General features: G+C 40.8%; 1 protein-coding gene across 1 annotated transcript in view; it reads right to left on the bottom strand.

The window, feature by feature from the left end:
• The window catches only part of Htt (huntingtin), a 143,619-nt gene that overhangs the window by 108,744 nt on the left and 8,312 nt on the right, over nt 1–26,563 (bottom strand). The window contains exons 2-5 of the mRNA XM_021163625.3: nt 16,201–16,284; nt 8,750–8,870; nt 5,081–5,140; nt 3,146–3,225 (exon numbers count right to left, since the gene is read on the bottom strand). Coding sequence (XP_021019284.1) covers nt 3,146–3,225; nt 5,081–5,140; nt 8,750–8,870; nt 16,201–16,284 — 345 coding nt within the window. The remainder of the gene's footprint in view (nt 1–3,145; nt 3,226–5,080; nt 5,141–8,749; nt 8,871–16,200; nt 16,285–26,563) is intronic.

The raw sequence follows: 26,563 nt of genomic DNA, 5'->3' as shown, positions 1-26,563 counted from the left end.
GAATTCTGCACTAAAGCCATCTGGCCCTGGGCTTCTTTTTGGGTGGAAGGTTTTTAACGACGTCTTCTATTTCTTTAGGGGATATAGGACTGTTTAGATAGTTTACATGCTCTTGATTTAACTTTAGGACATGGTATATGTCTAGAAAATCAACCATTTCATCTAGATTTTTCTAGTTTTGTTGAATTTTGTTGGGCTTTGTAGTAGGACCTGATGATTTCCTCAGGTTCTGTTGTTATGTCTCCCTTTTCAGTTCTGATTTTGTTAGTTTGGATATGGTCTCTGCGCCCCTTAGTTTGGCTAGGGGCTTATCTATCTTGTTGATTTTCAAAGATCCAGCTTTTGGTTTTGTTGATTCTTTTATCAGTTTCTTTGTTTCTCTTTGGTTGATTTTGGCCCTGAGTTTGACTATTTCCTCCTGTCTACTCCTTTTGGGCGTGTTTGCTTCTTTCTGTTCTAGGGCTTTCAGGTGTTCTGTTAAGTTACTAATGTACGATCTCTCCAATTTTTTTTTCTTCTTTTTTTTGGGTTAAAAAACTGTGGGAGGGCAGATCAAGAGAGGGATAAAGACTGGACTGTAAAAAAAATATTAAAGATAAATATTAAAAAAATATTTGTCACAAATTATAGCAATTATTAAAATATAATTTAAATAGGAAATAATAGATTAAAAACTACTGCTTTAAAAACAAAAACTGGAAGGAACAAAGGAGATAGCTTATGCAGCAAGCACAGGATATGAGCTCGATCCCTATCATCCACATAAAAACCCAGACATAGTAGTGCTCATTTGTAATCCCAGCACTAGGAAGTCAGAAACCAGTGATTCTCTGAGGTTAAGGGGCAGCCAGTCAAGTCGCATCAGCAGACCCCAGGGCAGTGAAGACTATCTCATAAAACAAGCTGGACAGCTCCTGAGGAACCATGCCCAGGAATGACACCTCTTACCTCTCTATATACAGGTACTGGCATGTACCCTTATACAGTAACTTTTGAAAAACAAAATAAAATGTGGACATCATTTTACTGAAAAAGTCGTGTTAAAAGCTACTGTGGAGCCGGGCGGTGGTGGCGCACACCTTTAATCCTAGCACTTGGGAGGCAGAGGCAGGCGGATTTCTGAGTTCAAGGCCAGCCTGGTCTAGAGTGTTCCAGGACAGCCAGGGCTACACAGAGAAACCCTGTCTCAGAAAAACCAAAAAAAAAAAAAAAAAAAAAAAAGCTACTGTGGGCTAGCTGTTTCCTGTACACTTGACATCCCTACCATGAACCTACCATGAACCTACCATGAACCTACCATGAAGCAGAGTAGCTGTGGTGACTTATATGGAGACCTTGGAGCCACAAGCAGACAACAAAGCAAGGAGAACTACAGAGCAGATGCCTAGATCTATGGGATAGTCTGATAACACTCCCTTTTGGGGAGAAGAAGAAAATGTCATAAGACCCCAAGATTCCAATCATCTTTCCTTTGTACCTCAGGGATACATAACCTTAGAAGGACTGAGGTATGTAAAAGGCAAACTGACTGGAGGTGAAGCTTCAAAGGCATAGCTACTTATAAGTTGTCCGTGCCTTTGTATATAAGCCAAATAAACCCATTAATTTGGCATGCCAGACATGATGGGACTTTTGTTTGGAAACCCAGCTTCTTTTAATTAGAAATCAACACAAGTTTCTTTTATGCTCTCCAGGAGAGCTGCACAATCTCTAAGGGTAAAAAAGTGGTCAAATTAAATGGGGACTTCAAACAACAACCCATTCCTTACCTTAGAGAGAAAAACGAGTATAGAGTAGGGTGTGTGCTATAGTGGGGTCAAGGCCCTCTTATATAGCAAGTAGGCCTACAGATACTACAGCCATTTTTGTTAGGCAGACATCTGTTACAACTTAGAAGATAAGGAGGCTAGAATGCCTGCAGAAGGAGGTGATTATTTTCTGAGACATCAAGTTATCTTGAGGAAATAAAACCTATTTGAAGAACTAACATTGGATCAATGAATCAATATAGTATTTCTTTAGTAATGAGATAGGAAAGGGCCAGCAAAGGCTAAATTATCTCTTGCCTTGAATGGGAAGTCTAGATTTTATCTAAACAACACTAGAGAGTTTAAACTTAAGAGAGTTTAAGGAAGGGCCTGACAGGACAGTCATACTTTTGAACAGCTATTTTGTCTGCTGTGTTGTAAACCTGTATTACCTCAATAATATGACAATTTTCAAAGTAAGGCCACTTGAGCTGGAAATGTGGAAGTGTGGAAGCGCACACTTAGGCATACCTAGCCTTAGCACCAAAGCCAACACAAAAATAAATATATCAGCGTAGCAAAAGTAAAGGTTCTATAAAAAGAAACTTCCTTTGTGATTACATCTTTCTGACTACATAAACTTCTTACTGAAAGTTAACCTAAATTGAACACATCATTGTTCCTTGTTAGTGTGAAGATTGAGAGCACTCTACTATGTTTCTCACGGATGCAGTCTTTGGGACATTTTACCAGCTGAGGAGAAAAAGGAAAGAACGGTATAACTACAATCCTGTTTTGTTACTCAAGCCACAAAGCCAGATGTGTGGGCTGACAATGAGACTCAGCAGTAAAACATTGCCTAGCATGCCTGAGCCCCTGGATTCAATACCTAACACCATAGGAGTCAAGGACAATCAACAAGTTTGAATTTTATGCACAGTTCATCTACTTCTCCAACCCAAGTACTACACAAATGCTTATTTTTCAATAATTGCTAACTAGCTGCTAATGGGATCAGGGACAATTGTCATTCATCCAGTAAGTATTCCTTAACCAACACACTGAGTGCTCACTACATTCGTGTTGGAAATGAAGCACAGAATAAGATGGTGAGACTATGTTACTCTGGAAATACATCCCACAAGTCTCTTGGGGAATGATGGGACAAGAAAGAAGCACATTAATAGAGAACATGAGAGTATTCCTAATAGAGATGGGTCTTTGGAAAGAAATATAAGAACAAAATGCTAACAGCAACCAGACAGGACATAGCTAGGCAACACAGAGTGGACAAGAATGATGTCTCAAGGGTAGACATATGCACTGGAACAAAAAAGACAGGCAGGACTAGCTATTTACCAAACAAATCTTAAAAATAATACAGAGGTACAACTTACCTGCACTTCTGAGGTCGAACCAGGTGAGCCAGTTCAGCAAACCTCCACAGGGCTGCACGCAAACTTCGAGGAGCACCATTCTAAGTGGGGTTAACAAGTGATGTGTTACATTTAAGAGTCACATGCACTTTCTACAGCTAGGTCTACGATATTGGAGCTGCTTGCATCCTCTCTTGGAGAGTTAAACATTCTCTTTCTCTGTTAATTTAATCAGAGAAAATCCAAATTAACAGTGTGAAATAGATGGTAATTACTTCAAAGATTTTTAAGATCCAGAGGGCTTCAATTATAAAAATACAGATTTAAAAAAAGAAAAGGAAGAACGAAAGAAAGATTGATTTAGATAGATGTCTGAAACAATGGATTGATGCTCTTTATTGATAATATTCAAATTATGAGAGGAGGTTCAGAGTTTAAGAGTAAGAAGCCATCTCAAGTGTTTTGCAAAATACCAAGGGATTTGTGTTACTTCTAAAATTTACAATGATAGTCAATATAATTGGGAAAATTGAAAGACACTTGAAGGGTATTTGGCATAATTCTAACACCTCTCTGGATGTTTTAATTTTGCATATTGAGATTATAAATTTAAAGAATGGTACTCTGCTGAGCTCTGACACTGCAGGTATTGTCGATAAAATTATTCATGATTATATGTCAGTATTTCCATCTTGGTCAAGCTTTAAGAATGGCACATAGAGCTTGATCATGATAGCCCTTTTTGTCCTGGGAATATTTTTATTCCTGCCCACTGTAATAAAACTTGCCTTTAATAGCATCAACATGTTGGCAGCCAAAATACATGGTTTGAAACTAAAAATGAACCCCCAGACAGAATTATTAATTTAATAGGTCGGCAGCCGTTGACGGGTAAATTCTGCACAGAGCCTACCAACCTAAGACAGAAATGCATGATTTTGATAATAGATATTCCACGACAGGTAAGGAAGGCATTCTTGTTAGAACCACCTAAGACAAGCGCAGTCTTGTTTATGAAATAAAAAAGGGGGAGATGTGGAGAGCTTTTTGGAACCACTTGGCAGGAATCTGACATTGGGCCATGACAAGGAAGTAAGCTCAGGCAGGAATGTAACTTTAGGCTAGAACAGGGAAGTAGGCTTCAGACATGAATATGATTTTGGGCTAAGACAGGGAAGTAGACCCAGATATTTTGGTCATCCAGATAAGCCCTTAGAAACAGTCATCACGGGAGTGATCAAGAGACTTTCTTTATTGCCTAGCTTGTTCCTTGACTGTTTGTGTCTACTGTACTGCTTGACCTTATTACTTGCATGTAATTAAAATATTATAAAAGCAGATGGGGGGGGGAACCTGCCTTCAACCTCAGAACTGGCTGGGGTCAAGCTAAAGAGAGAGAGAGAGGGGAGAGGAGAGAGGAGAGAGGAGAGAGGAGAGAGGAGAGAGGAGAGAGGAGAGAGGAGAGAGGGGAGAGGGGAGAAGGGAGAGGGGAGAGGGGAGAGACAGAGAGAGAGAGAGAGAGAGAGAGAGAGAGAGAGAGAGAGAGAGAGAGAGAGGAGAGAGAGGAGAGAGAGAGAGAGAGAGAAGAAAAGGAATTTAGTTGTTGGTTGGTTGCTTGGTTGCTAGGAGTTACAGCTCAGGGGTTAAGAGCACTTGCTGCTCTTGCAGAGGACCTCAAAAGGCACTGCACATACATGGTGCAGAGATATATACACAGGCAACTCATACACATATAATAAAACAAAAAAAATCTTTAAAAAAATTAAGGTGGTGCTATAAATTTCTATTTCAATTAATGACAATGAGGAGTACATTTTTAAAGAAAACTAAACTCTGCTTCACCAAATGGCACTTCCTTCTAACAGTGTTACTTAATAACTTGCAAGTTAAAAATCTCATAGGGTACTCAACAGTAAAACAGTATCATCTTCTCAATAATGCAGAGCAAACACCCACCTTTTTAATTTCCTTATAGAGTTCTAACTGTAGCCTTGGAAGATTAGAATCCATCAAAGCCTACAAAGAAATAGAAGAGACTTGTTATAGAAGATACATTCTACCTAAAGTTCTAAATTCTACCCATAAAGCTAAATGGTAACCAAAAGTTCAAATTTTAAGGAAAAGTAACATTAACAGCAACTAAGTAAGAAGCTATATATTAATAAAAAAGTAAACACATATAAAAATTGCCGAATATTCTAAATACAGGTCTTTACCAGGATAAAACCAGAAGATAACATTTGTAATAATCAAATACTATATAATATCAAATTAAAATTAACCCTAAAGCTTTCAGAGTAAGCACGCAGTCTTCACTGGCTCACCTGGACAGCTCCGGTGAAAGTCTCTAAGTAAGCAAGATATGAGGGCTGTACTTGTAGGATCTGAGCCCTTCTCTCTGATAGGGAACATGTAACAACAGAATCATCTTTTTTGAAGTTCTAAACTTGCAAAATGATGAGGATGCTCACAGCCCCAACTCCCTGACCCACCCAGGTCTCAGTGTCAGCTAGGAAGTCTTACAGTCCTCAGAGCTCATTTCTTGACCTTTCCTGATCACTTTGGGGCTAACTCAGAAATAAGGTATGAAGGTTTGACTGAAAATGGCTCCACAGGCCCATAGGGAATGGCACTATTAGTAGGTGGGGCCTTGTTGGAGGAAGTGTCACTGGGGATGGGCTTTGAGGTTTTAGATGCTCAAGACAGGGCCAATGGCAGTCTTTTCTTCCTGTTGCCAGTGCAGATATAGAATTCTGTGCTACCTCTCTAGCACCATGCCTGCCTGCATGCTGCCATGCTTCCCACCATGATGATGAACTAAACCTGTGAACTGTGGCCCAGCCCCAAATAAGTGTTTTCCTTACAAGAGTTGCTGTACTCATGGTGCCTATTCACAGCAATAAAACTCTAACTAAAACATAAGGTTCATGTATCTGACTTCGAGCCACAATCAAGGCTAATAGCATAAAGTCCACATTAGAGAAAAGCACCCTATTCTTGTCCCTAAGAACTTTCTCTTCTAAAATGGCATGTCAAAAAAATGTGAGGAAGTGACCCAGCTCTCCTTTTCAGGCACATGCAAACCTGATACCTAGAGACCAAGGAGAGATGAGATGGTTAGCTGTGTCAACCTGACACAACCTAGATTACCTGGGAATAGTCTCATTAAGATCCTGTCTAGATCAGGTTGTCCTGTGGCCATATTTGTGAGGGACTATTTTGATTGCCTTAATTGATGTGAGATGACCAATGCTGAAAATGAGTAACACCGCTGCCTAAGTTTTAGACCCAGGACAGATTGAAGTAGAGGAAGACAGCTGAGCAACAAGCACACACACATTCTTTTCCTTTCTGCCCTTGACTGCAACTGTGACCAACTGCTTTGCGTTCTAGTTGCTTTGAGTTCACTAGAATGATGGACTGTTACCTGAAGTTCTAAATCAAATTCTTTCTCCCTTCAGTTTTTTGCCAGGATATTTTAATCACAGCCAGAGAGATGAAACTAGTGGCCATGCGGTTCAAAGGTAAAATAGAGGCACACTTTGGAAAATTGATTCAGAAGGAGTATAACAATCTACCAACTTTTTTTGAAAAATTCATTTTATGTGTGCCTGAGTGTATGTATATGTACAGGTCAGAAGAAGGCACAGGACCCCCTGAAATTTGGGTTATAAGTGGTTATAAGACCTCTTATGGTACTGGGAACTGAAGTCAGGTCTTCTGCAAAAGCAGTAACTTCTCTTCTTAACCAAACTCTCTGGCCCCACCAGGAAATTTCAGACCCTGATTCTGCTGCTGTAGCAGCAGAACAAAAGAAGCAAACCATGCTAACAAACATTAAAAGACTACTTTCAAATGAAATTTAAGAGTACATCAAATACTGTTTGAGCTATATAAATGTTTTATGAACCAAAACCTACTTTATTTTGTAGTAGAGAAAAGAAGAGCTCAACTCTGTTAAGGGTAGAGCATGGCTCTTCCATGAGTCCTTCATGGGGTGACAATAGAGCCCAACTCCCAACCTGCCTCCACACATAGCTGACAAACACACTCTGACACCATCCTAGCTCATGCCTTCCCCTCAGCTGGGGTCCTTCTTTTCATTCCCTATCAAAACTGGCTTCCACAAAAGCCAGTGATCTGCAAGAGGCCCTCATTTTCTACCAAGACACAAAATACTTAAATTGACCCTCAAGACACACCATTTTTCACAGCCTAAAAAGGGCCTGATCTCCTCCTCTGAGACAAACTTCCAGGTAGTAGGTAAAAATGGGAGGGTCTTTCCTGCCTCCAGAATACCACTTCCATCTTCTTGGGAAAAAAAATTACTACCTTCTTTCTGCTCTGCATTTTATACCATGGGTGAGTTCTGGACACAATCAATTACCACCCAAGACTTGAAAGCAGGAATACACATCCTGGCTATCAGAACTCAATGTATTTTGAACATAAAAGACAAGTAATATCTGCCCATTTTCGGGGCTAGAAATTGGTCTTTATAATACATACACCAATTCTTTCAAGAAAAGAAAAGTCCCAGACTAGAGAGTGAACCATTCCCTACACTTGGCCTGAAGCCATCCCATTCTCCCATCTTGCCTCGCCTTTCCTCTATCACAGTGAATATACCTAGCTGGATCCTGGTGCACCTTACTGGCTTATCCTGAACATTGCAGCAGTTGAAAAGGCAGAAACATGAAAGCAGCTATAAGTGGAAGGGAAAGAATGAAGACTGGCCTGACTCAGGGCTATGCTGTAAAAGCTGGAATTCCTGACACTGACTAGAAACCACAAAGAAACAGGAAGAAAGTAGAGATAGGCAGCCAAAGATCCAGAACATAAGCTGCAAGCTACAATGGTAGCCTGTGGCCTCAAACATGGACCAAGCCAACCTGACCAGCATCAGCCATGGCAGAAGAGAGGTTTGCGAGGAAATGCTGCTTGCACTTGAAGTAACAAGGATATGGTCAATTTAGAGTCACACTGGGAAGGAGGACTTCAATCTTCTTTCATAGCAGAAAACTGAACAAAGAAACAGACTGGAGCTGCAGTGGTCCGCACTCAGTACTAGGAAGCAATGACATAGTGAGACAGGTGCCCAGCCTTGTCACCTCTTCTGGCACTGCAACTGAGTGGCTACTGCTTCCTGGCTCCATTATCCTGTCTGTACTCTCCTTTCTCCCCATTCAGCTCATGCTACCTCCAATTAACCTAGCCTGAGAAGCTACATCTTTACCAACAAGCAGTATTGTCTGACCTCCACTAAGAGGGGCAGGAAAAGAAATGAAGGAAGGCATGCAAGACTTCATTCCCCCACACCCACCTTTGTGCCCCCAGGGCTCTGAGGTTCTCCAAGCAATGCCCAAACAAAAGTGGCAGCCCACACAGACATTGGCCACACAGACGCCCTTCAGAATGGACCTATGAACTATAAGGGTGCAAAAAAAAAAAGCTCCTGCTGATGGAACACATTTAGCTGTTTATGGGAAAATACCCCAGGTCCTCCAAGCCACATGCCCAAAATGGAAAAAATGTAGATATCTGGAGGATGCTCATCCAAAGCTTTGTCTCTTAAGACAATTACAGGAGCACGCATCACCATTATCATCATCATGGGGAGCTTACTTTGATGACTTTGTTGAGGCACTCATCAGCCACCATTCTGACATCTGACTCCGCATCGTCACTGCACAGCAGAAACAGTTCCATAGCGATGCCCAAGAGTTTCTGAAATTCTGGAGAATTTCTAAGTAAAAAAAATTAAGAGAGAGAGAGAGAGAGAGAGAGAGAGATTGTCATCATCATGACAGATCTAGGAGAACTGATGACAAAATGCAAAGAGCAATCTAAATGGAATTTTAGAACAAGAAAGAACATTCCATAAAAATTAAGACTATCGGCATAAAGGTGGACTGTGGTGAGCAGCATATTGGTACTGATCCCCTTTTCTTTTTAAGATTTCATTTAAACATCTTTAGAAGACACTGTCTAGGATTCTCAAATCTCAGGTAATCATATGCTTTGTAAAAAGGTAGATTTACTTTTAGATAGCATCCTTGAAGCCTTGACAAACCAGCAAGTCAATACATCTCCTTTATTTCTTTTCAATCTTACCTTCAATGTGCATAAAGGTCCAACTACATTTCCCTAGATTCCACAGGCTTACAGGCTTTTCTGTTGCAAGAAACCGAATACTGGTATCACAATCTGGGTACAATTTGTGAAGTATTTTAGTAAGTTTAGTTGAGAGCACCTGTTTGGTATGTCATGATCCAACAAGCTAAGCCCGCCGATTAGAAGAGGAGGCTGGTGGGCCACTTGAGTGGAAAACTCTAAAGTATCTCAAACTGTAACACAAGGCATATTCTGAAAGTGATTCTGGTGACATAAGAATGGGGCATGCCATTTCTAAAACATCAAAAGTGGACTGTTGTACTAGGATCTTAATCTAAAGGACTATGATCTATACAGTCACCTTCTCTTTCAACTCTAATTAAAAAATTCTAGCATGTGATTTTAATCCCAGCACCAGGGAGGCAGAGGCAGGGGGATCTTTATGAATTCTAGGCAAGCTAGATATACACAATGAGACTCTGGCTCAAATGGCATTGAAAGACATCCATAAACCTAAGAGAAAGAAAAGGGATCAATAATTCTCAACACATACAGAGCAAAAAGACATGTCACTCAGCAATGCCGTAGACCTTACTGGAAAGGAATACAGTAATAAACTAGGATGAAAGGTGGAAAGTCTGACACTAGAGGCTTTCCCTCAGACATGAGTCTTAGCAGTGCTAAAACAGAAGTTAATGACAGGTCTAAGCATGGGCTCAGGATTCCTTCTAGTAGCATCAATATAATAAGAAAGAAGTAAGGCTAATTACTCACCAGACATATCTAAAATAGACTTTCTACATGTAGTCAGTAAATAACAGCAGGCCTGCCTGATAACCTGATTTCAATATTCAGAACACACATCATAAAAAGAGAACCAACACCTGAAAGTTGGCTTCTGACTTACACACAAGCACTATGTCAATGCATACCCACTGACATAACACACACAAAACTAACCAATCAACATAAAACAAAGAAAAAAGAAAAAGAAAAAGAAAAGATTGTGCTGTATAGCAAGCTTTTTCAGAGTCAGGGACTTCTGAAGGAATGCTTGTTATGACTCATAAAGTGGCTGAACAAGGTGGCACATGCCTTTAATCCCAGTACTCAGGAGAAAGAAGTAGGAAATCTTTGTGAGTTCAAGGCCAACCTGACCTAAATAGTACATTTAAGGCCTGGCTGGACTAAAGAAACTCCATTTCAAAAAACAAAGAAAGTAAACAGTCCAGAAATCTTAGGAAGTCCCAGAAGTTTATCAGATTCACAATGACTCTCTGTCCCCAAATTTCCTGACCAGACCACCAATGGCTTATGCTCTAAGATCAAGAATTAAAAAATGTGACCTTAACCCCCCCCCCCCGCCAAAAAAAAAAAAAAAAAAAAACACCACCAACAACAACAAAAAAAAATCCAGCAACCAAAGATCTTTACCAACCCTACATCTGATAGAGGGCTAATATCCAATATATACAAAGAACTCAAGAAGTTAGACTCCAGAGAACTAAATAAGCCTATTAAAAATGGGATACAGAGCTAAATAAAGAATTCTCAACCAAGGAATATCAAATGGCTGAGAAGCACCAAAGAAATGTTCAATACCCTTAGTCATCAGAGAAATGCAATCAAAACAACCCTGAGATTCCACCTCACACCAGTCAGAATGGCTAAGATAAAAAACTCATGTGACAGCAGATGCTGGTGAGGATGTGGAGAAAGGGAAACACTCCTCCATTGCTGGTGGGATTGCAAGCTGGTACAACCACTCTGGAAGTCAGTTTGGCAGTTCCTCAGAAATTTGGACATAGTACTACCTGAGGACCCAGCTATACCACTCCTGGGCATATATACCCAGAAGACGTTCCAACATATAATAAGGACATATGTTCCACTATGTTCATAGCAGCCTTATTTATAATAGCCAGGAGCTGGAAAGAAACTAGATGTCCAACAGAGGAATGGATACAGAAAATGTGGTACACTTACACAATGGAGTACTATCAGTTCTTAAAAATGATGAATTTATGAAATTCTTAGGCAAATGGATGGAACTAGAAAATATCATCCTGAGTGTGGTAACCCAATCATAAAAGAACACAAATGGTATGCACTCACTGATAAGTGGATATTAGCCCAAAAGCTCCAAATACCCAAGATACAATTCACAGACCACAATTCACAGACCACATGAAGCTCAAGAAGAAGAAAGACCTAAGTGTGGGTACTTCAGTCCTCCTTAGAAGGAGAACAAAATACTCACAGGAACAAATATGGAGATAGTGTAGAGCAGAGACTGAATGAAAGGCCATCCAGAGACTGTCCCACTTGCAGATTCATCCCATATACAGTTATCAAACCCAAAGACTATTGTGGATGCCAAGAAGTGCATGTTGAAAGGAACCTGATATGGCTGTCTCCTGAGAGGCCCTGCAAAAGCATTACAAATACAGAGGCGGATACTCGCAGCCAACCATTGGACTGAGCGTGGGGTCCCCAATAGAGGAGTTGGGAGAAAGGACTGAAGGAGTTGAAGGGGTTTGCAACCCCATGGGAAGAACAACAATATCAACCAACCAGACCCCCCAGAGCTCCCAGGGACTAAGCCATTAACAAAGAAGTACACATGGCTCCCGCTGAATATGTAGCAGAGGATGGCCTTGTCAGGCATTAATGGGAGGAGAGGTCCTTGGTCCTATGAAGGCTCAATAGATGCCCCAGTGTAGGGGAATCAAGAGCAGGGAAGTGGGAGTTGGTGGGTGGGTGGGTGGAGGAACACCCTTATAGAAGCAGGAGAAGGGAGGATGGCATAAGGGGGTTCTGGGAAGGGGGGGAAACCAGGAAAGGGGATAACATTTGAAATGTAAATAAAGAAAATATCCAATAAAAAAAAAGGAACTGCACAATTGGCATATAAAAAAGAAGCGGGAGAGCAAACATTTGAAATGTAAATAAAGAAAATATCCAATAAAAAAAAAGGAACTGCACAATTGGCATATAAAAAAGAAGCGGGAGAGCAAACCATGAGAGGAAGCCAGTAAGCAGCGCTACTCTTTTTTTTTTTAATTTATTTATTTAAGTACACTGTGGCTGTCTTCAGACACCACAGAAGAGGGCATCAGATCTCATTACAGATGGTTGTGAGCTACCATGTGGTTGCTAGGATTTGAACTCACGACCTTCAGAAGAGCAGTCAGTACTCTTACCTGCTGAGTCATCTCTCCATCCCCCCCAGCACTCCTCTATTATCTCTGTATCAGTTCCTTTCCTGACTTCCCTTAGTGGACTGTGATGTAGAAGTATAGGCTAAAATAAACCCTTCCCTCCCCAAGTTGCTTTTAGTCAGTGTTTTATCACAACAATATAAATCCTGACTAAGACACCTGGGTTATATAAGTAGTAAGGACTGCTGAGGGGAGGGAGGTTCCTGAACTGTTGAAGTCTAAGTTGTACAGAGAGTTCCAGGGTTCTAGCTTTAGTGAGCTGTGTCCCATGCCAGGGTGGGATTTTGGTGATGCACTGCCTTTTGAGTCATCCATGATCCTAGAAGTAACCACTCACCCATACCACTGTAAGTAACCCTTATGCATCCACTGGTTCACCAAGTTGGATTTTAGAGGCATCTATACTTTAGTTTGTTAATGCTTCCCTATGGGTTGAGCAAACATTTGTTCCTATCTCCCCCAAAACACTGTCATGCAACAGGTTGCTGCTGCATGTATGAGACACATTTCTGTAATCCCAGCACCCAAGCAGCACAGGCAAGAGGATCACTAGTTCTACACCAGTACATAATCTTGTCTGAGAGAGGGTTGGGGAGAGGGATCAAGAGAGGGACAGAGACAGACAGACATCTCTTATGTTTATCCATCTGCTAGCATAGATGCTATTTCCACTGCTCTTCAATCCTTTGGACAGATCCAGATTCTATCTGGTATAATTTTCTATCTGCTTGAAACACTTCCTTTAAAATGTCTTAAACTCATTGCTTGTCAGACAGAGGTACTCCTCAGAGGTATGTCTGAGAACCTCTTTATTTCACCTTTTCATTTGACAAGAGATTTTTACTGAGGATAGGATGTCTTACAGATGGCACTTCCCTGGATTTTGGCAGGCATTTCCTATAAGAAGTAGGCTGTCTCCTTATTTTAGTTCAGGCTCAGCCTTTTTCCTGTCTTATTTCTTCTTCCCATACCCTCAACCTTTTGCTTCTTAGACAGTAAAAAAAAAAAAAAAAAAAAAAGTTAAAATGTTTTAATGTTTCTTACACTGTTTTAGTGCTTGTGTATGCTAACCTAGTTTAATTTCTGGGCCAATATTGACTAACTGTTCTTGTTACAAATTGTAACTTCCTACACTTTGTTGCATTTCTGATTGATTTTTATTGTGGTCAGATTTTGTTTTTAAGACAGCACTTTAATCTGTCTCTATTGTGGCCCCAAGTGTCTTTCTTCTAACAAAAATTCTGATGATTTTTGTTGCCAATGTGAATGGTGATGCTTAAAGTACAACACATATCAAGCTCCTGGTTCTGGTAACAGAAGTCCATGCTGAGACACATGGAAGACTGGAAGAAGAGAGCACAGAGAGGCCATGCTTCCCTTCCCATACCTTACCCTCTGAGTCTCTACAATCTGGCTGCTCCTGAGCTATAGCTTTGTAGCAAGCCAGAAAATGTTAGTATTTTCTTGAGTTCTGCAAGCCACGCTAGCAGAACTCCTCAGCCTAAGGAGAAAGGTCATTCAAATCTCAGATTAGTCACTCAGTGGCCTCCCACAAGCCTGTGACTGCTACATGAAGAACAGCCCATGAGACAAAGCTGTATAACTATGTGGGATGTGACATTAACTTCAAGAAAACACTGAATTAACCTACTAAAATGCATAGTTGGTCTCAGTTTCAGAATGGGGGATTAGATCTTCAACACACAGACTGGGTTGGGGAGATACACATTTAGTCCATAACAACTAATAAAGATGAACTTCTAATATAGGAAACACGAAATAAACATTGAGCCCACCCTGATTCCTTTCTTCTTTTCTTTTTGTTTGAGAAGAAGTCATGCTTTTATAAAGCCCGGGCTAGTCTCTAAGTCATGAACCTCCTGCCTCTGCCTGAGTAGTAGCCCAGTCAAATTTCTTTCTTGAAATACGTGTGTGTGTGTGTGTGTGTGTGTGTGTGTGTGTGTGTGTGTGTGTGTGTGATGCATTTTCTTATTAGGATAATACTCTGCTCTTTAATGATTCACCCTACAGACTATTAAGCCTTTAATTTATATAAATTGCCAATACAATCCCCAAGTTGAATTTACTTTCAGTTTTGATTATGGGGAATTTTGACATTGAAGCTATATTCTAAAGCCAAGTGTCCTAGCTAGTTTTCTGTCCAAGGTGACATGAGCTAAACTCGTCTTTGAGGAAACTTCAATTGAGAAAATGCCTTCATAAAATGGGACTTTAGGCAGAAGAGTCTATAGGACATTTTCTTACATAATGATTGGTTGGGAAGGGCCAGGCTCATTGTGGATGGGAACACCCCTGGGCTCATGCTCCTGGCTTCTATAAAAAAGCAGGCCAATCAAGCCATGAAGAATAAGCTAGCAAGCAGTACCCCTCCACAGTCTGTATGAGATCCTGCCCTGATTTCTACAGTGGTAGACTTTTACACACATGTATAAGTGAAAGATGCTTTTGATCATGGTATTTCATCACAGCAATAGAAACTCTAAGAGATCAGGTCTATAGTCTAAGCATTCAGGAGGCAGAAGAAGAGGAGCAGGAATTCAAATTTTTTGCTATATAGTGAGTTTGAAGCCATCCTGGGCTAAATGAGACCTTGTCTCAGACAAACAAACAGAAAGTAGGAGGCTCAGTAGATAAGAACACTTGCTATTCTTGCAGAGAGGACCTAAGTTTGTTTCCCAGCATCCACACAGCAACTTATGACCATCTGCTAATTCCAGTTCCAGGGACTCCAGTACCTTCTTATGGTCTCTGTGGGTGCCAGGCACATACAGGGAACAAATATAAAATAGGGACAAAACACTCATTCATTTATTTAAAAATAAATAAATCTTAAAAGAATACAAATTAAATTACTAACATGCCATTCAATTATCATATGACTAAAATTCTCATATATAAGATGACAAGAAGAAAACATTTCCTATAAGAGAACCCAGATACCCTTATAGCACAGCTACAAATGTGGTAAAACATCCTGATTTTAAATGGACTTTTCTTGATGCAGGGTTTTGCTATGTTGCCCAGACTGATCCTCCTGTCTCAGCCTGCCAAATACTGGGATTGCAAGCATGTACCAAAATACACTTAGCCTAAATGAACTTTTAAGAGATAGCGAGGGGTACAAAGAACATGGTAATGCATGAAGAGTGAAAACACTGAGTCTTTAGATACAGTGGGTGGGGTGGAGCTTCAAGGCAGAGTTTCTCTGTGTAAGCTCTAGCTATCCTGGAACTCACTCTGTAGACCAGGTTGGCTTTGAGAATCACCTGCTTCTGCCTCCCAAGTGCTGGGATTAAAGAAATGCACTACCACAGCCCAGCAACCAGGTTTTGTTGTTGTTGTTGTTGTTCTTTGTTTTCTGTTTTTTATGAGTTAAAGGTTTCTTTGTATAGGTCCTGGTATTGGCTCTGTAGTCCAGGCTATCCCTGAACTCACCAAGATCTGCCTGCCTCTGCCTCTTGAATGCCAGGTTACAGGTATATCCACCACCACCCTACTCAGTAATTACCAGAGAGATCTTTTAAACAAAGAAAGAAAAACAACAATAAAAATAACCAAAAACAAAAAGAAAAGAAGAGGCTGGGGAGATGGCTCAGCACTGGCTACCCAGCAACCCATCTATAAAGAGATCTGATGCCCTCTTCTGTCATGGAGGCACGCATGCAAGCAGAGTACTCATATACATAAATATATAAATCTTTTTTTAAAAAAGCCAATTACCTGAGAGACTGTGCCACAATGTTTTCACATATTGTTAGACAATGATTCACACGGTCTTTCTTGGTGGCTGAGAGTTCCTTCTTTCTACAAAAAAAAAAACAAAAGGAAAAGAAATGAGCATCCATTTGACTGAGGTGACTACTTCATTTGTTTCTATATTTCATTCATTCCTAAGTACTTTTTGGCTACAACTAGTGAATCATAAACTCCATGCTGGGAAGAGGGCAGCATGATGAAGGGATGATGACAGATGAGGTCTACTAAGAGCTTCCTCACACGACACTCAGAAAAGTCAGACATGTGAAAAAAAGTAGCTTATGTCTTCCCAGAAAGAGACTTCCTGACCGGTCACATAGACTGCTGGTCACCCACCAAAATTTGCCTAACACAAGCACATAACTTCCTCTCGTAAATGTATTGGGAATGCAAGTGATATACAGAATTTCCTATTGTATCTGCGTGTCCAAGCTATCTTCCTCCAATCAGAACAAACATGCCCAACACTCAAGTGTCAATTATATAAATAAAGACAATAAGAAGAGTGCAGAGCAGCACGGCAGCATCGTGGGTCCCTTTATCATCTTCAGAAGCACAGGCTCCCACACCTCCCATCCTCATAAGAAGCTCACTGCAGCAATGCTAGAATGGAAATCTAGCAAACGCTCTTCATTCACCTGCTGAAAGATAAACAAAATGCAATAGCCAAACAATGGAAACATATCTAAGAAAAGGAAGTAACTACTAACGGGAAACAAGGACAGATCACAATGCACTACACTTGAGGAAAGAACTTAGTAAGACTCCTATGACCAACACAGGGCCATTCTATTTTTAGAACAAATCAAAACTGTAAGAATTAAAATATGACCAGTAATGTCAGGGGTGAGGAGATGACAGCAAAGCAGCATAGGGAGCTTTGGGTAGCGACAGAACCAACCTAACTCCTGATTATGGAAGCAAGACAGCTCAGATGGTAAAATGACTCGCCATATAAGCCTGAGGATCTGAATGTGACCCCTGGAGCTCACAATAGAAAAACCTAGCTCTAATGTTGTCCTCTGACCTCCACACGCATTCCTTTGCACATGAGACATGCAAACACACACTCAAACACTTGACATGTACATGCACACCATATAATAATAGTAAAGTAAATTTATGAATCCTGATTATGGTAGTCACAGGGATTGCATTAGTTAAATCTCAGAATTGTATACCAAAAAGAACATTTCCTCACACTGTAAAGAAAATACTATGAGAATAAAATGCTTTCTTCTCTAAATCACTTGTAATAAGCCTCTGTTGCAACAGCTTAGGTTTTTACCTACCTTAAAATAGCCATTAGGATGCTTCCAGAACACTAACCCCATTAAACATTTTAGGAAGCAAACACCAACCCATTATCCTTTGATTTGCACAGGAAAAATCTGTCCCAGGTTTTAAATGAACTGAAATTACACATGTCTTAAAGGGGTCATGTTACACCAGTACCAAGTAGTGACAAAAAGGCTACCTGATGCTGATGAGATGGCTCAGCAATTAAGCACACCAGCTGCTCTTCCAGAGGTTCTGAGTTCAATTCCCTTCAATTGCCAGCAACCACATGGGTGGCTCATGACCATCAAAAAGGGTATCTGTTGCCCTCTTCTGGCATTCTGGTGTACTTGCAGCACAGCACTAATACATTCATTAAATAATAAAGCAATAAGTGTAAAAAAAAAAGAAGGCTGACAACACTGAACTCAGTGACCTAATTACATTTATTATGGAAACATTCATTATTTGAGATTTTCAGTCACCTCGGATCCAAAGCCAAACTGACCAAGTCCCTTTGCTCTGGCCAACTTTCCCAATTGTAACTGACGGGACTTAGCTAACTCAGACAGCATGGTAAATAGGTACTTTTGACAGGTCCACCATGATCAGTGGTATATGGCTGCCCAAATAAGCAGGTCTGGGCCTCATCCACTTTCAAGAGGAAAGACTACTGCCCTTGGGGATTGTCATAAAGAGATTCCCAACGTCCCCTCGGGCTTTGACAAGTTTATGAGTCATGTGTCCACAGAAGCAGTATGTCAACATGCCAACTTTTCTGTAGTTAAAAATTACTGATGGAGTTGTATCACCTAGTAGAATCATGGAGGAAGTGGCTATTAATAAAGAATTTAAGGGGAAAAAAATCAGACCTGAAAAGATGACTTAGTGGTTAAAACATTTGCTGTATAAACAAAGGGGCCAAATCCAGATCCCCAAAACCCATTTAAATGCAAAGTGACAATGCAGCAGCCACTTGTGAATCCAGGGTGAGATGGGACTTGAGTCCTTGAGCTAGCTGGCTATCAAAGCCTGCGTTTGACTAAGAGACCCTGCCTCGAAGAACAAAGTACAAAAAGATAAGGGAGATTCCTGACATCAATCTTCGAGGCTTCCATACTCTAAAACACACCATACATACATGTCTGCCTCCATACAAGCACCACACACATCCACATGTTAAAAAAAGATTTTTAAAAAACCAACAGTTTCACACGAACTACATGTCTGATGAACGAGCTAGGCCTATGGAGCATTTATCTTACATCTTTGAAGTGATACAAATGAGTTGGAAAAAGTTTTCTCTGGTATTCATTCTCACTCTCCCTCCTTCATGAGATAACCCCATAGGATAAAGGTGGCAACAAAGAATATGATACAACATATTATGGCCTGCCACCTTCGACTTAGTCAAGCTTATCAAACTATGACTTATAGACAATACCAATCTTAACAATGAAATGAAAATTCATAATTCTTTTTGAGGCACTGGGCACCTTGGGGGAAGCTCTTATTTACCATGGCCCTTCTCTGGCTCCTGCTGGCACTTCTTCAGACAGTGTGCCTTAGATTGTACCCCCAGAAGTGAAGGTGAAGGGACCTTATCTTATCTACATTACTAGCACTCAGTACCCATACTATACAGAGTTCCACAAGAGCTCATCAAATGAAGTAAATTCCCAATATGGGAGAATATATTACAGAAATTATCAGTACTAGTTTCTTGGGTGAATCTTCGGCAACTCGGAAGATAAATGACAATGATCTTTAACTTTACACTTATGTATCTAAAATCAAGAGATCAAAGAAAGGTAGAAATAATAAAACTTCATCTAAAATGTCCTGAACTCAAACTCTTTAGTCTGGTAACTTGCTTGACTAGATGGGGGAGTGGAGAGGGACAAAGCCAGGAAGGAGGGGTTGAAAACAAGGCAGAAAGGAAAGGACCAATGAGACAGCTAATCTTAACTGACATCATCTGGAATCAACTAAAACCCAAGCACTGGGTATATCTGTGAGGGACTTTCTTGATTGGATTACTGGAGGTGGGAAGACCCACCCTAAATCTAGGTCACCTTCTGGTGGCAGCTCACATAAATGGACATGGAAGGAAGATTTTGTTGTTTGCCCTCGCGCCCTCACTCTCCATAGCTGATTCATCTATCACAGTAGTTATGAGCCATCCTAATGCTGAGATCCTTTAATAAGGTTCCTCAAGTCATAATGAACCCCAACCATAAAATTATTTTCATCGTACAGTACTTCATAACTGTAATTTTTGCTGTTATGAATCACAAGATAAATATCTGTGTTTTTCAATGGTCTTAGGTGACCCGTGTGAAAGGGCCGTTGGACCCCCAAATGTTGAGAACTAATTTATCTGTTGCTGAGGGATTCCTTCACTGGTATTAGAACCTACTTTTTCAGAACTCCAACACAGACTAAAGACCCCACACCTCTCTAGGAATCTCCCAGGACTCCAGCAACAGACTGGGACTACCGAGACATTCAATTTGAACAACTGCTGGATTCTTGGCCTTTCTGTCAGAGGAAAGTCACTGTTGGACTACCCAGACCACAGCTTATAAAGCAACATAAAAAATTCCCTTTTAAAAATGTACATGTGTGTGTATATATGTATGTATATATACACATTTTATATACCATATATACACACACATATGTGTGTATATATGTATGTATGTATGTATGTATATAGTAGTTTGAACGAGAATGGCCCCATGGACTCATATGCTTAAATGTTTGGTTCTAGTTAATGGACCTGTCTGACTGTGTCTCTTTCTATGTTTGTCTCTCTCGCTGTTTCTCTCTGTCTCTCTCTGTCTCTGTCTCTCTCGCTGTTTCTCTCTCTGTCTCTCTCTGTCTCTCTCTCTCCCTGCCTGCAAACTGCTAATCAGATGTGAGTTCTTAGCTACTTCTCAGCACCATAGCTGCCTGACTCTACAATCCTGCCATGATGATAAGAACTAAACCTCTGAAACCTGTAAGCAAGCCCCAATTAAATGCTTCTGTTTAAGTTGCCTTGGTTATAGTGTTTCATCACTAAAGAACAATAACTAAGACATACACACACACACATATACATCTTTTCAGTTCTGCTCCTTTAGAAAACCCTGACAAATACAAACAATGCAACTCTCCAAAGTTGTCCTCTAACTTCCACAGGCCCACAGCAGGTACACTCACATGTGCGCACACATATACAAACATACACGTGCAAAGGTCACTTGTTCACAGATTCACATCACTAAGAGGTCACTGTCAAAAAACGGGACAATAAACTATCACAGACAACCAAAGAAAAGACAAATCTCAAGTTTTCTCTTTTACCTCCTCCCAAACCATTTACAACAAACTAAACCCTTTTCAGGGAAAATTTGACCCTTCCTAACATCATAAAATTTTGCTAGTTCCCAATAGTTGCTAGTTTGACTTAAAATTCAAACAAGTTATTAAGTGTCTGCTTTGTGTGAAAAGCAAGCCATCTACTTGCTCTTACAATAATGATATTGTTCCTCTTTTCTTATATCCATCATGCATCTGTTTTCTGGCCCTGTACATTCTAAGAGCAGCACAACTCTTCTATCAGAATCCATCTCTCATGATGCCAGATTTAAAATTCAGGCCAGAACATCCAGACCTTATGTTGCAGGATATTTGATCACACAGTGAACTCTAAGATTGTGTTATTTACTGAGGAAAAAAAAAAAAACAACAACAACAAAACTTATTTCTCATTGTGGTGTGGCTAAGCCCTTAGCATACACCTAAGCCACTTCTGGCTGGAATACAAACACACCCTTTAATCTCAATCAATGAGGGTAAAAGTAGTTTATAGAAGAAGTCTAATTGAATAGTAGACAAAGTGATGAATTAGAGAAAGATTTGCTAGAATAGGATCTGCCCAACTCTCACTAGAAGAAAAAGGGGGAAAAAAGCTACTTGCAGTGGAAGGCAGAGAGAGGAAGGAGGCAGTTTTCCCTGGACAGTGATAGAGAGACAGGTTACAGAGAGAGGACAAACTAGACACAGGTGAAGATAGGACAAGCCAGAGAATGAGAAGGAGCCAGAAAATTAGAACAGATTGTCAAAGTTAGTATGAGGCCAAACAGAACAATGCAGAAGAAGCCAAGAGAGAGAAACCAGATTCAATCAGTCAGCTTGGAGAGGAGTCTGAGCCAGAACAGCTAACTGAATTGAATCAGCAGCCAGAGATCAGAAAGAACAAGAAAGGGTGAGCTTATGGAGCAGTGAGTTTCAGAAGTTGAAAATAGTCTCGGCATAAATTATATTGTATGGAGACTAGCACCTTTGGGGACTAAGTCTAGGTTAATGGACAGAGGCAGTAAGCCTTGGAGACAATTACTCCAGGAGAATAAAAGATAGTTTTACAGTCTTATAACAAGCATTTCCTCTTAGCACACCAAATACTCTTATTTAAAGTATGAGAGTCAGAAGGCACCCTCAGAACAGAGATGACACTAGCCAGAAATATCAGAAAATGAAAATCCTTCTGCTATACTCTACAGGTCAGAAGCCAGAACCTCTAATACAGACTTCTCAGCCAATTAGAACACAATCCCAATATTATAACTTGGCAGCATTCAAGAGATTGAACCAGGAGAATCAGGAATTTGACAAGAGCCTTGAATATACAGAGCAAGACTTTGTCTCAAAACAACAAATCAATCTGACCTCAGGCTACCTTTCAACTTCATTCCTTATATTCTCCAACCTGCAGGGGACTCTGGCCCTTTAAACTTTAGCTTAAAAAGAGGAGAAACAGAATAGAAATGATAAAGCTGCAGGTGTCTGGCATACATCTTCCAGCTGAGTTCTGTAAAGCACCCACCCCTCTTCTTCTCTCACTCCTGGCTGGCCTGGAACCCAGTCTAGCCCTCTCAAGAAGTCAAGATCCTCCTGTCTCATCTCTGGCTCTTAGTGCTAGAACTGCAGCCCTCACCACCACACCTAGCCTAGGTCCCAGCCTGAAATAACATTTTTTTCTGCCTCATTCTGTCCAATAAGAAAATCTGATGTAAAATAAATAACTAAACAAATATTTGTAGCTATTTCATTCTTTATGAAATTAGATGGGATTTTTAGAGGTAAGTCAGACTTATTTGTTTTTTATGAAAAATAAAATAGCTCAGGGTTGGAACTGTATCAATAGGGTAAAAACAACCTTGGCTCTTCAACCACCTGAAACTACATCTTCAAAATGAAAACAAGCTTCAGCCAGACTATTTTAAGTGCAACAAAGCAATCTACACAGGCTCACAATTGTGGGGGCGTGTAAAATCCAGGCTCTAGAGCAGCACACTGTAACAAAATTTTAACTTATCTAAGAACTACTTCTAAAAATATAAATTTGGCCTTCATAATTAAATTCATTTTTAAAAAGATTTATTTATTTTATTTATATGAGTACACTGTAGGTGTCTTCAGACACATCAGAAGAGAGCATCAGATCTCATTACAGATGGTTGTGAGCCACCATGTGGTTGCTGAGAATTGAACTCAGGACCTTTGAAAGAACAGTCAGTGCTCTTAACCTCTGAGCCATCTCTCCAGCCCCCATATCTAAATTCTTAACTTTAGAATTACACTGATTGTTCTTTTAAATATGTGATTACAGGGCTTGGAGAGATGGCTCGATGGTTCTGAGTGCTTATTGCTAATCTAAAAAAAAAACCCAAGTTCAGTTCCCGGGACCTATATCAGGTGGCTCACAACCACCTGTAACTCCAGAAACATAGGATCCAAAACCCTCTTCAGGGTACATGCACTCATGTCCATATAGACTTCCACACAGATACATATATAGACACCTAATTAAAAATAAAAATCTTAACAACGTGATTCCACATTAAGAGAAGAGGGTAGACTGGAATTTGAAAACATTCCTCTCCCCTCCTCTCCCTTCTCCCCCTCCCCTTCCTCCTCTTCCTCCTCCTCCTCCCTCCTCCACGAACACATGAAACGTACACTCCATACTGGGGGCAAGACTGAAGCTGTTCTACCCTTAAGAAGCACAGCAGCCTGGAGCAGGAATGCATTGCTTCTGATTCTTCAACAGTTGCTCTTTGATTTTTGTCAAGTCCTATCTTTACATGACAGTGTTGCTGAACACTTAGACCACTTTCAGAAAGGTTTGGTGTTTTTGTTTTGTCTTGTTTCAAGACAGACAGGTAGTCCTGGCTGTCCTGAAACGCTGTAGACCAGGCTAGCCTCAAACTCACAGAGATCTAGCTGCCTCTGCTCCCCAAGTGCTGGGGTTAAAGGTATGTGCCGCCACCACCACCTGAGTAGAAAGATTTTTTTTAAATGTATATGAGTACACTGTAGCTGTTTTCAGACACACCAGAAGAGGGCATCAGATCTCATTACAGATGTCTGTGAGCCACCATGTGGTTCCTGGGAATCGCACTCAGGACCTCTAGAAGAGCAAGTTAGTGCTCTTAAACACTGAACCATCTCTCCAGCACCAGAAAGATTTTTTTTAAAGGTTAAATCAACACCTGATTTGGAACTATAGGATATACTTTCTCAAGAAGTGATAATACTGAAAAACTACACTTAAACACACATACTCACACACACAAAATCATGCAGCAACACTTAGACTATCAAAATGGTCTTTTAAGCAACAAAACCCTCCAGTCTTCCAATAGCAAAGGACAACGATGTGACAATATTGTCTATGTGGGAGACAGAAGATGCCATCTAGGAAAGACATAAGAATCAGTATGAAGGACAAAGGTTCTTCAAATACTAAGACAGACTGGGGCATAATGTACTGTACAATGAAAAGTATTATTAACAAGAGATGGTCCTTATTTTAAGATAACTAGAACCAAACATGGTGAACATCTTCACTCCTAGAATGCAGGGAGTAGAGATAGGAGAACCACAGCATGCTCAAGGCCATGGGCTACAACACAAAACTCTGTCTTAAATAGATAAACAACCCCAGAACAAAGTGAGAAATAATTATGCCAAAAGATCCTACCATGCCTGTGGTGGCACACACCTTTAATCCCAGCACTTCGGAGGCAGATCTCTGTGAGTTTGAGACCAGCCTGCTCTACAGAGGGAGTTCCAGGACAGGCAGGGCTACAAAGAGAAACCCTGTCTTAGAGAGAGAGAGAGAGAGAGAGAGAGACACCCACCCACTGCCATCCCACTGCCATGACACACTGCACTGGCAGGGAAAAAAGTCCAGAGATCTGCCTGCCACACTGCAGAGAGGGGTGGGGGAGGACACTGCTGCCATGTCACATGGGTAGCTGTAGACACCTAGAGGTCTGCATGCCACCATGCCAAACAGCACAAGCAGAGGAGATCACCCAGAGGCATACCAGCATCATGGCCTGCCTGCAGCAGGAGTCTCTGCAATGTTCAAGTATGTGGTGGACAGAAGGAAGAGAAAGAGAAGCAGAACAGTCTGCACAGTATGAAGAGAGAAGGAACTGAGACAGGCGGATGAAGAGGAAGAGCCTATTGTGAGTAGCCAGCCCTGCCACTTGAAGCCATGGTGAAGTACCAACCCCTGCTGCCACTGAGGACCATGTCTGGATCTGTGGCCATGCAGTGGCAGGGATTGATGTTGATGTTGTGGCTCACATTATCACTAGAAACCATGGGGATGTTCCTGGTCTGTGCAGCCATGTATCTGTACAGAACTGGCTTTGGCACTCTAGAGAGCTGGCACACCTCTCACCAGCAGCAGTACTCAGGAGAGTAGGCCCTGAATCTTACCTGGGCAGCAGAGTAGAGCTGGCCCTGGTGGTAGGGGCACAGGTGACCTAGCCTCAAGGGTGAGATCGAGGGAGAGCTGGACTGGCCACTCATCTGCCATTGGGTGGTGTGTGTGTGTTTTGGGGCAGGGAGGTGTCCTCCCTCCTCATGACCCTGCTTCTTACAAATGATAGCATCGAGTGGCCTAGCAGTGCTGGAGAACAGCCCTGGTGATGCAGATGCAGGAGAGCCAGCGGGCTGACCAGCACAACTACCACCCAGGCCCAGATCCAGGGCTTTGAGTTGGAGCACCCCAACATCTACATCATCTGTGAACCGTTGGAGTACATAAAAGAGCCAGTCCTGCTGATCCAAAGCTGCAGGAACTTGATGACACAGAGTAACAACTGAATAAACCAAGAGGAGTCCTGGAGAAGATCCAATATTAATGGTGTGACATAAGCCAGAGACCTTGAATCAGATCAATGACTCATTGCAATGATCATTTGCATGTGAAGATGTGCAGACAGACGGGTATACTGTGGCACACACTGTGACATGCTACAGTTTCTATTATGAAATGTTTTCTATACATTATTGGTTTTTCTGTTTGTGTGGTTTTTCTTTTCTTTTGAGGGGGAAGATGCAAGGGCAGAGGGGGGAAATGGGACAGAGAGATGAGTGGGGTACATGATATAAAACTCACAAAGAACTAATAAAAAGTTTTTTTTAAAAAAAAAGAACCTACTTAATGTGAATTCTTTTAATAATATAAACTTAATAACAATAAAAGGGAGGAAAAACACACAGGACAATGAGGAAACTGCTGAAAAAAGAAGTATCCACATTAGAAGAACCAATAAGAAGTCTATTTTACACCACACACAAAAACAAGCCAACTTCATTGGGCAAATCAATATGCCATTTATGCAACAGTATCAGGAAACGTCTCATGATCTCAAGTTGATGAAAAATTTATCATAAAAGAAATAAAAGCACTTACAATAATGGAAAAGTACGACAAATTGGATGTCACCAAAATGGGAACTGCTCATTAAAAAGCACCATTTTGTGAGGGAAAAGACAGGCCAGCATATCCTCACAGCAGCATTTGTCAAAGTTTAATAACCCAAGCATGCACTAATAAGATGAGAAAAACAGGGCATACTCATATAAAACAGACAAACTAAATGGGTTACCAACAACACTGAAGAAAAGGAGCTTTGACACAGTGTGAGGTGTGAATAGGAGGAGCTCTATGATTCTAGTCATGTGATATTCAAAACTG

The sequence above is a fragment of the Mus caroli genome, unplaced genomic scaffold (assembly GCF_978045245.1).
Source record: "Mus caroli unplaced genomic scaffold, Mus_caroli_1 scaffold_4, whole genome shotgun sequence".
NCBI lineage: Eukaryota > Metazoa > Chordata > Mammalia > Rodentia > Muridae > Mus > Mus caroli.
The sequence above is the reverse complement of the archived record's forward strand: the minus strand, read 5'-3'. Positions and strand labels throughout refer to the sequence as shown.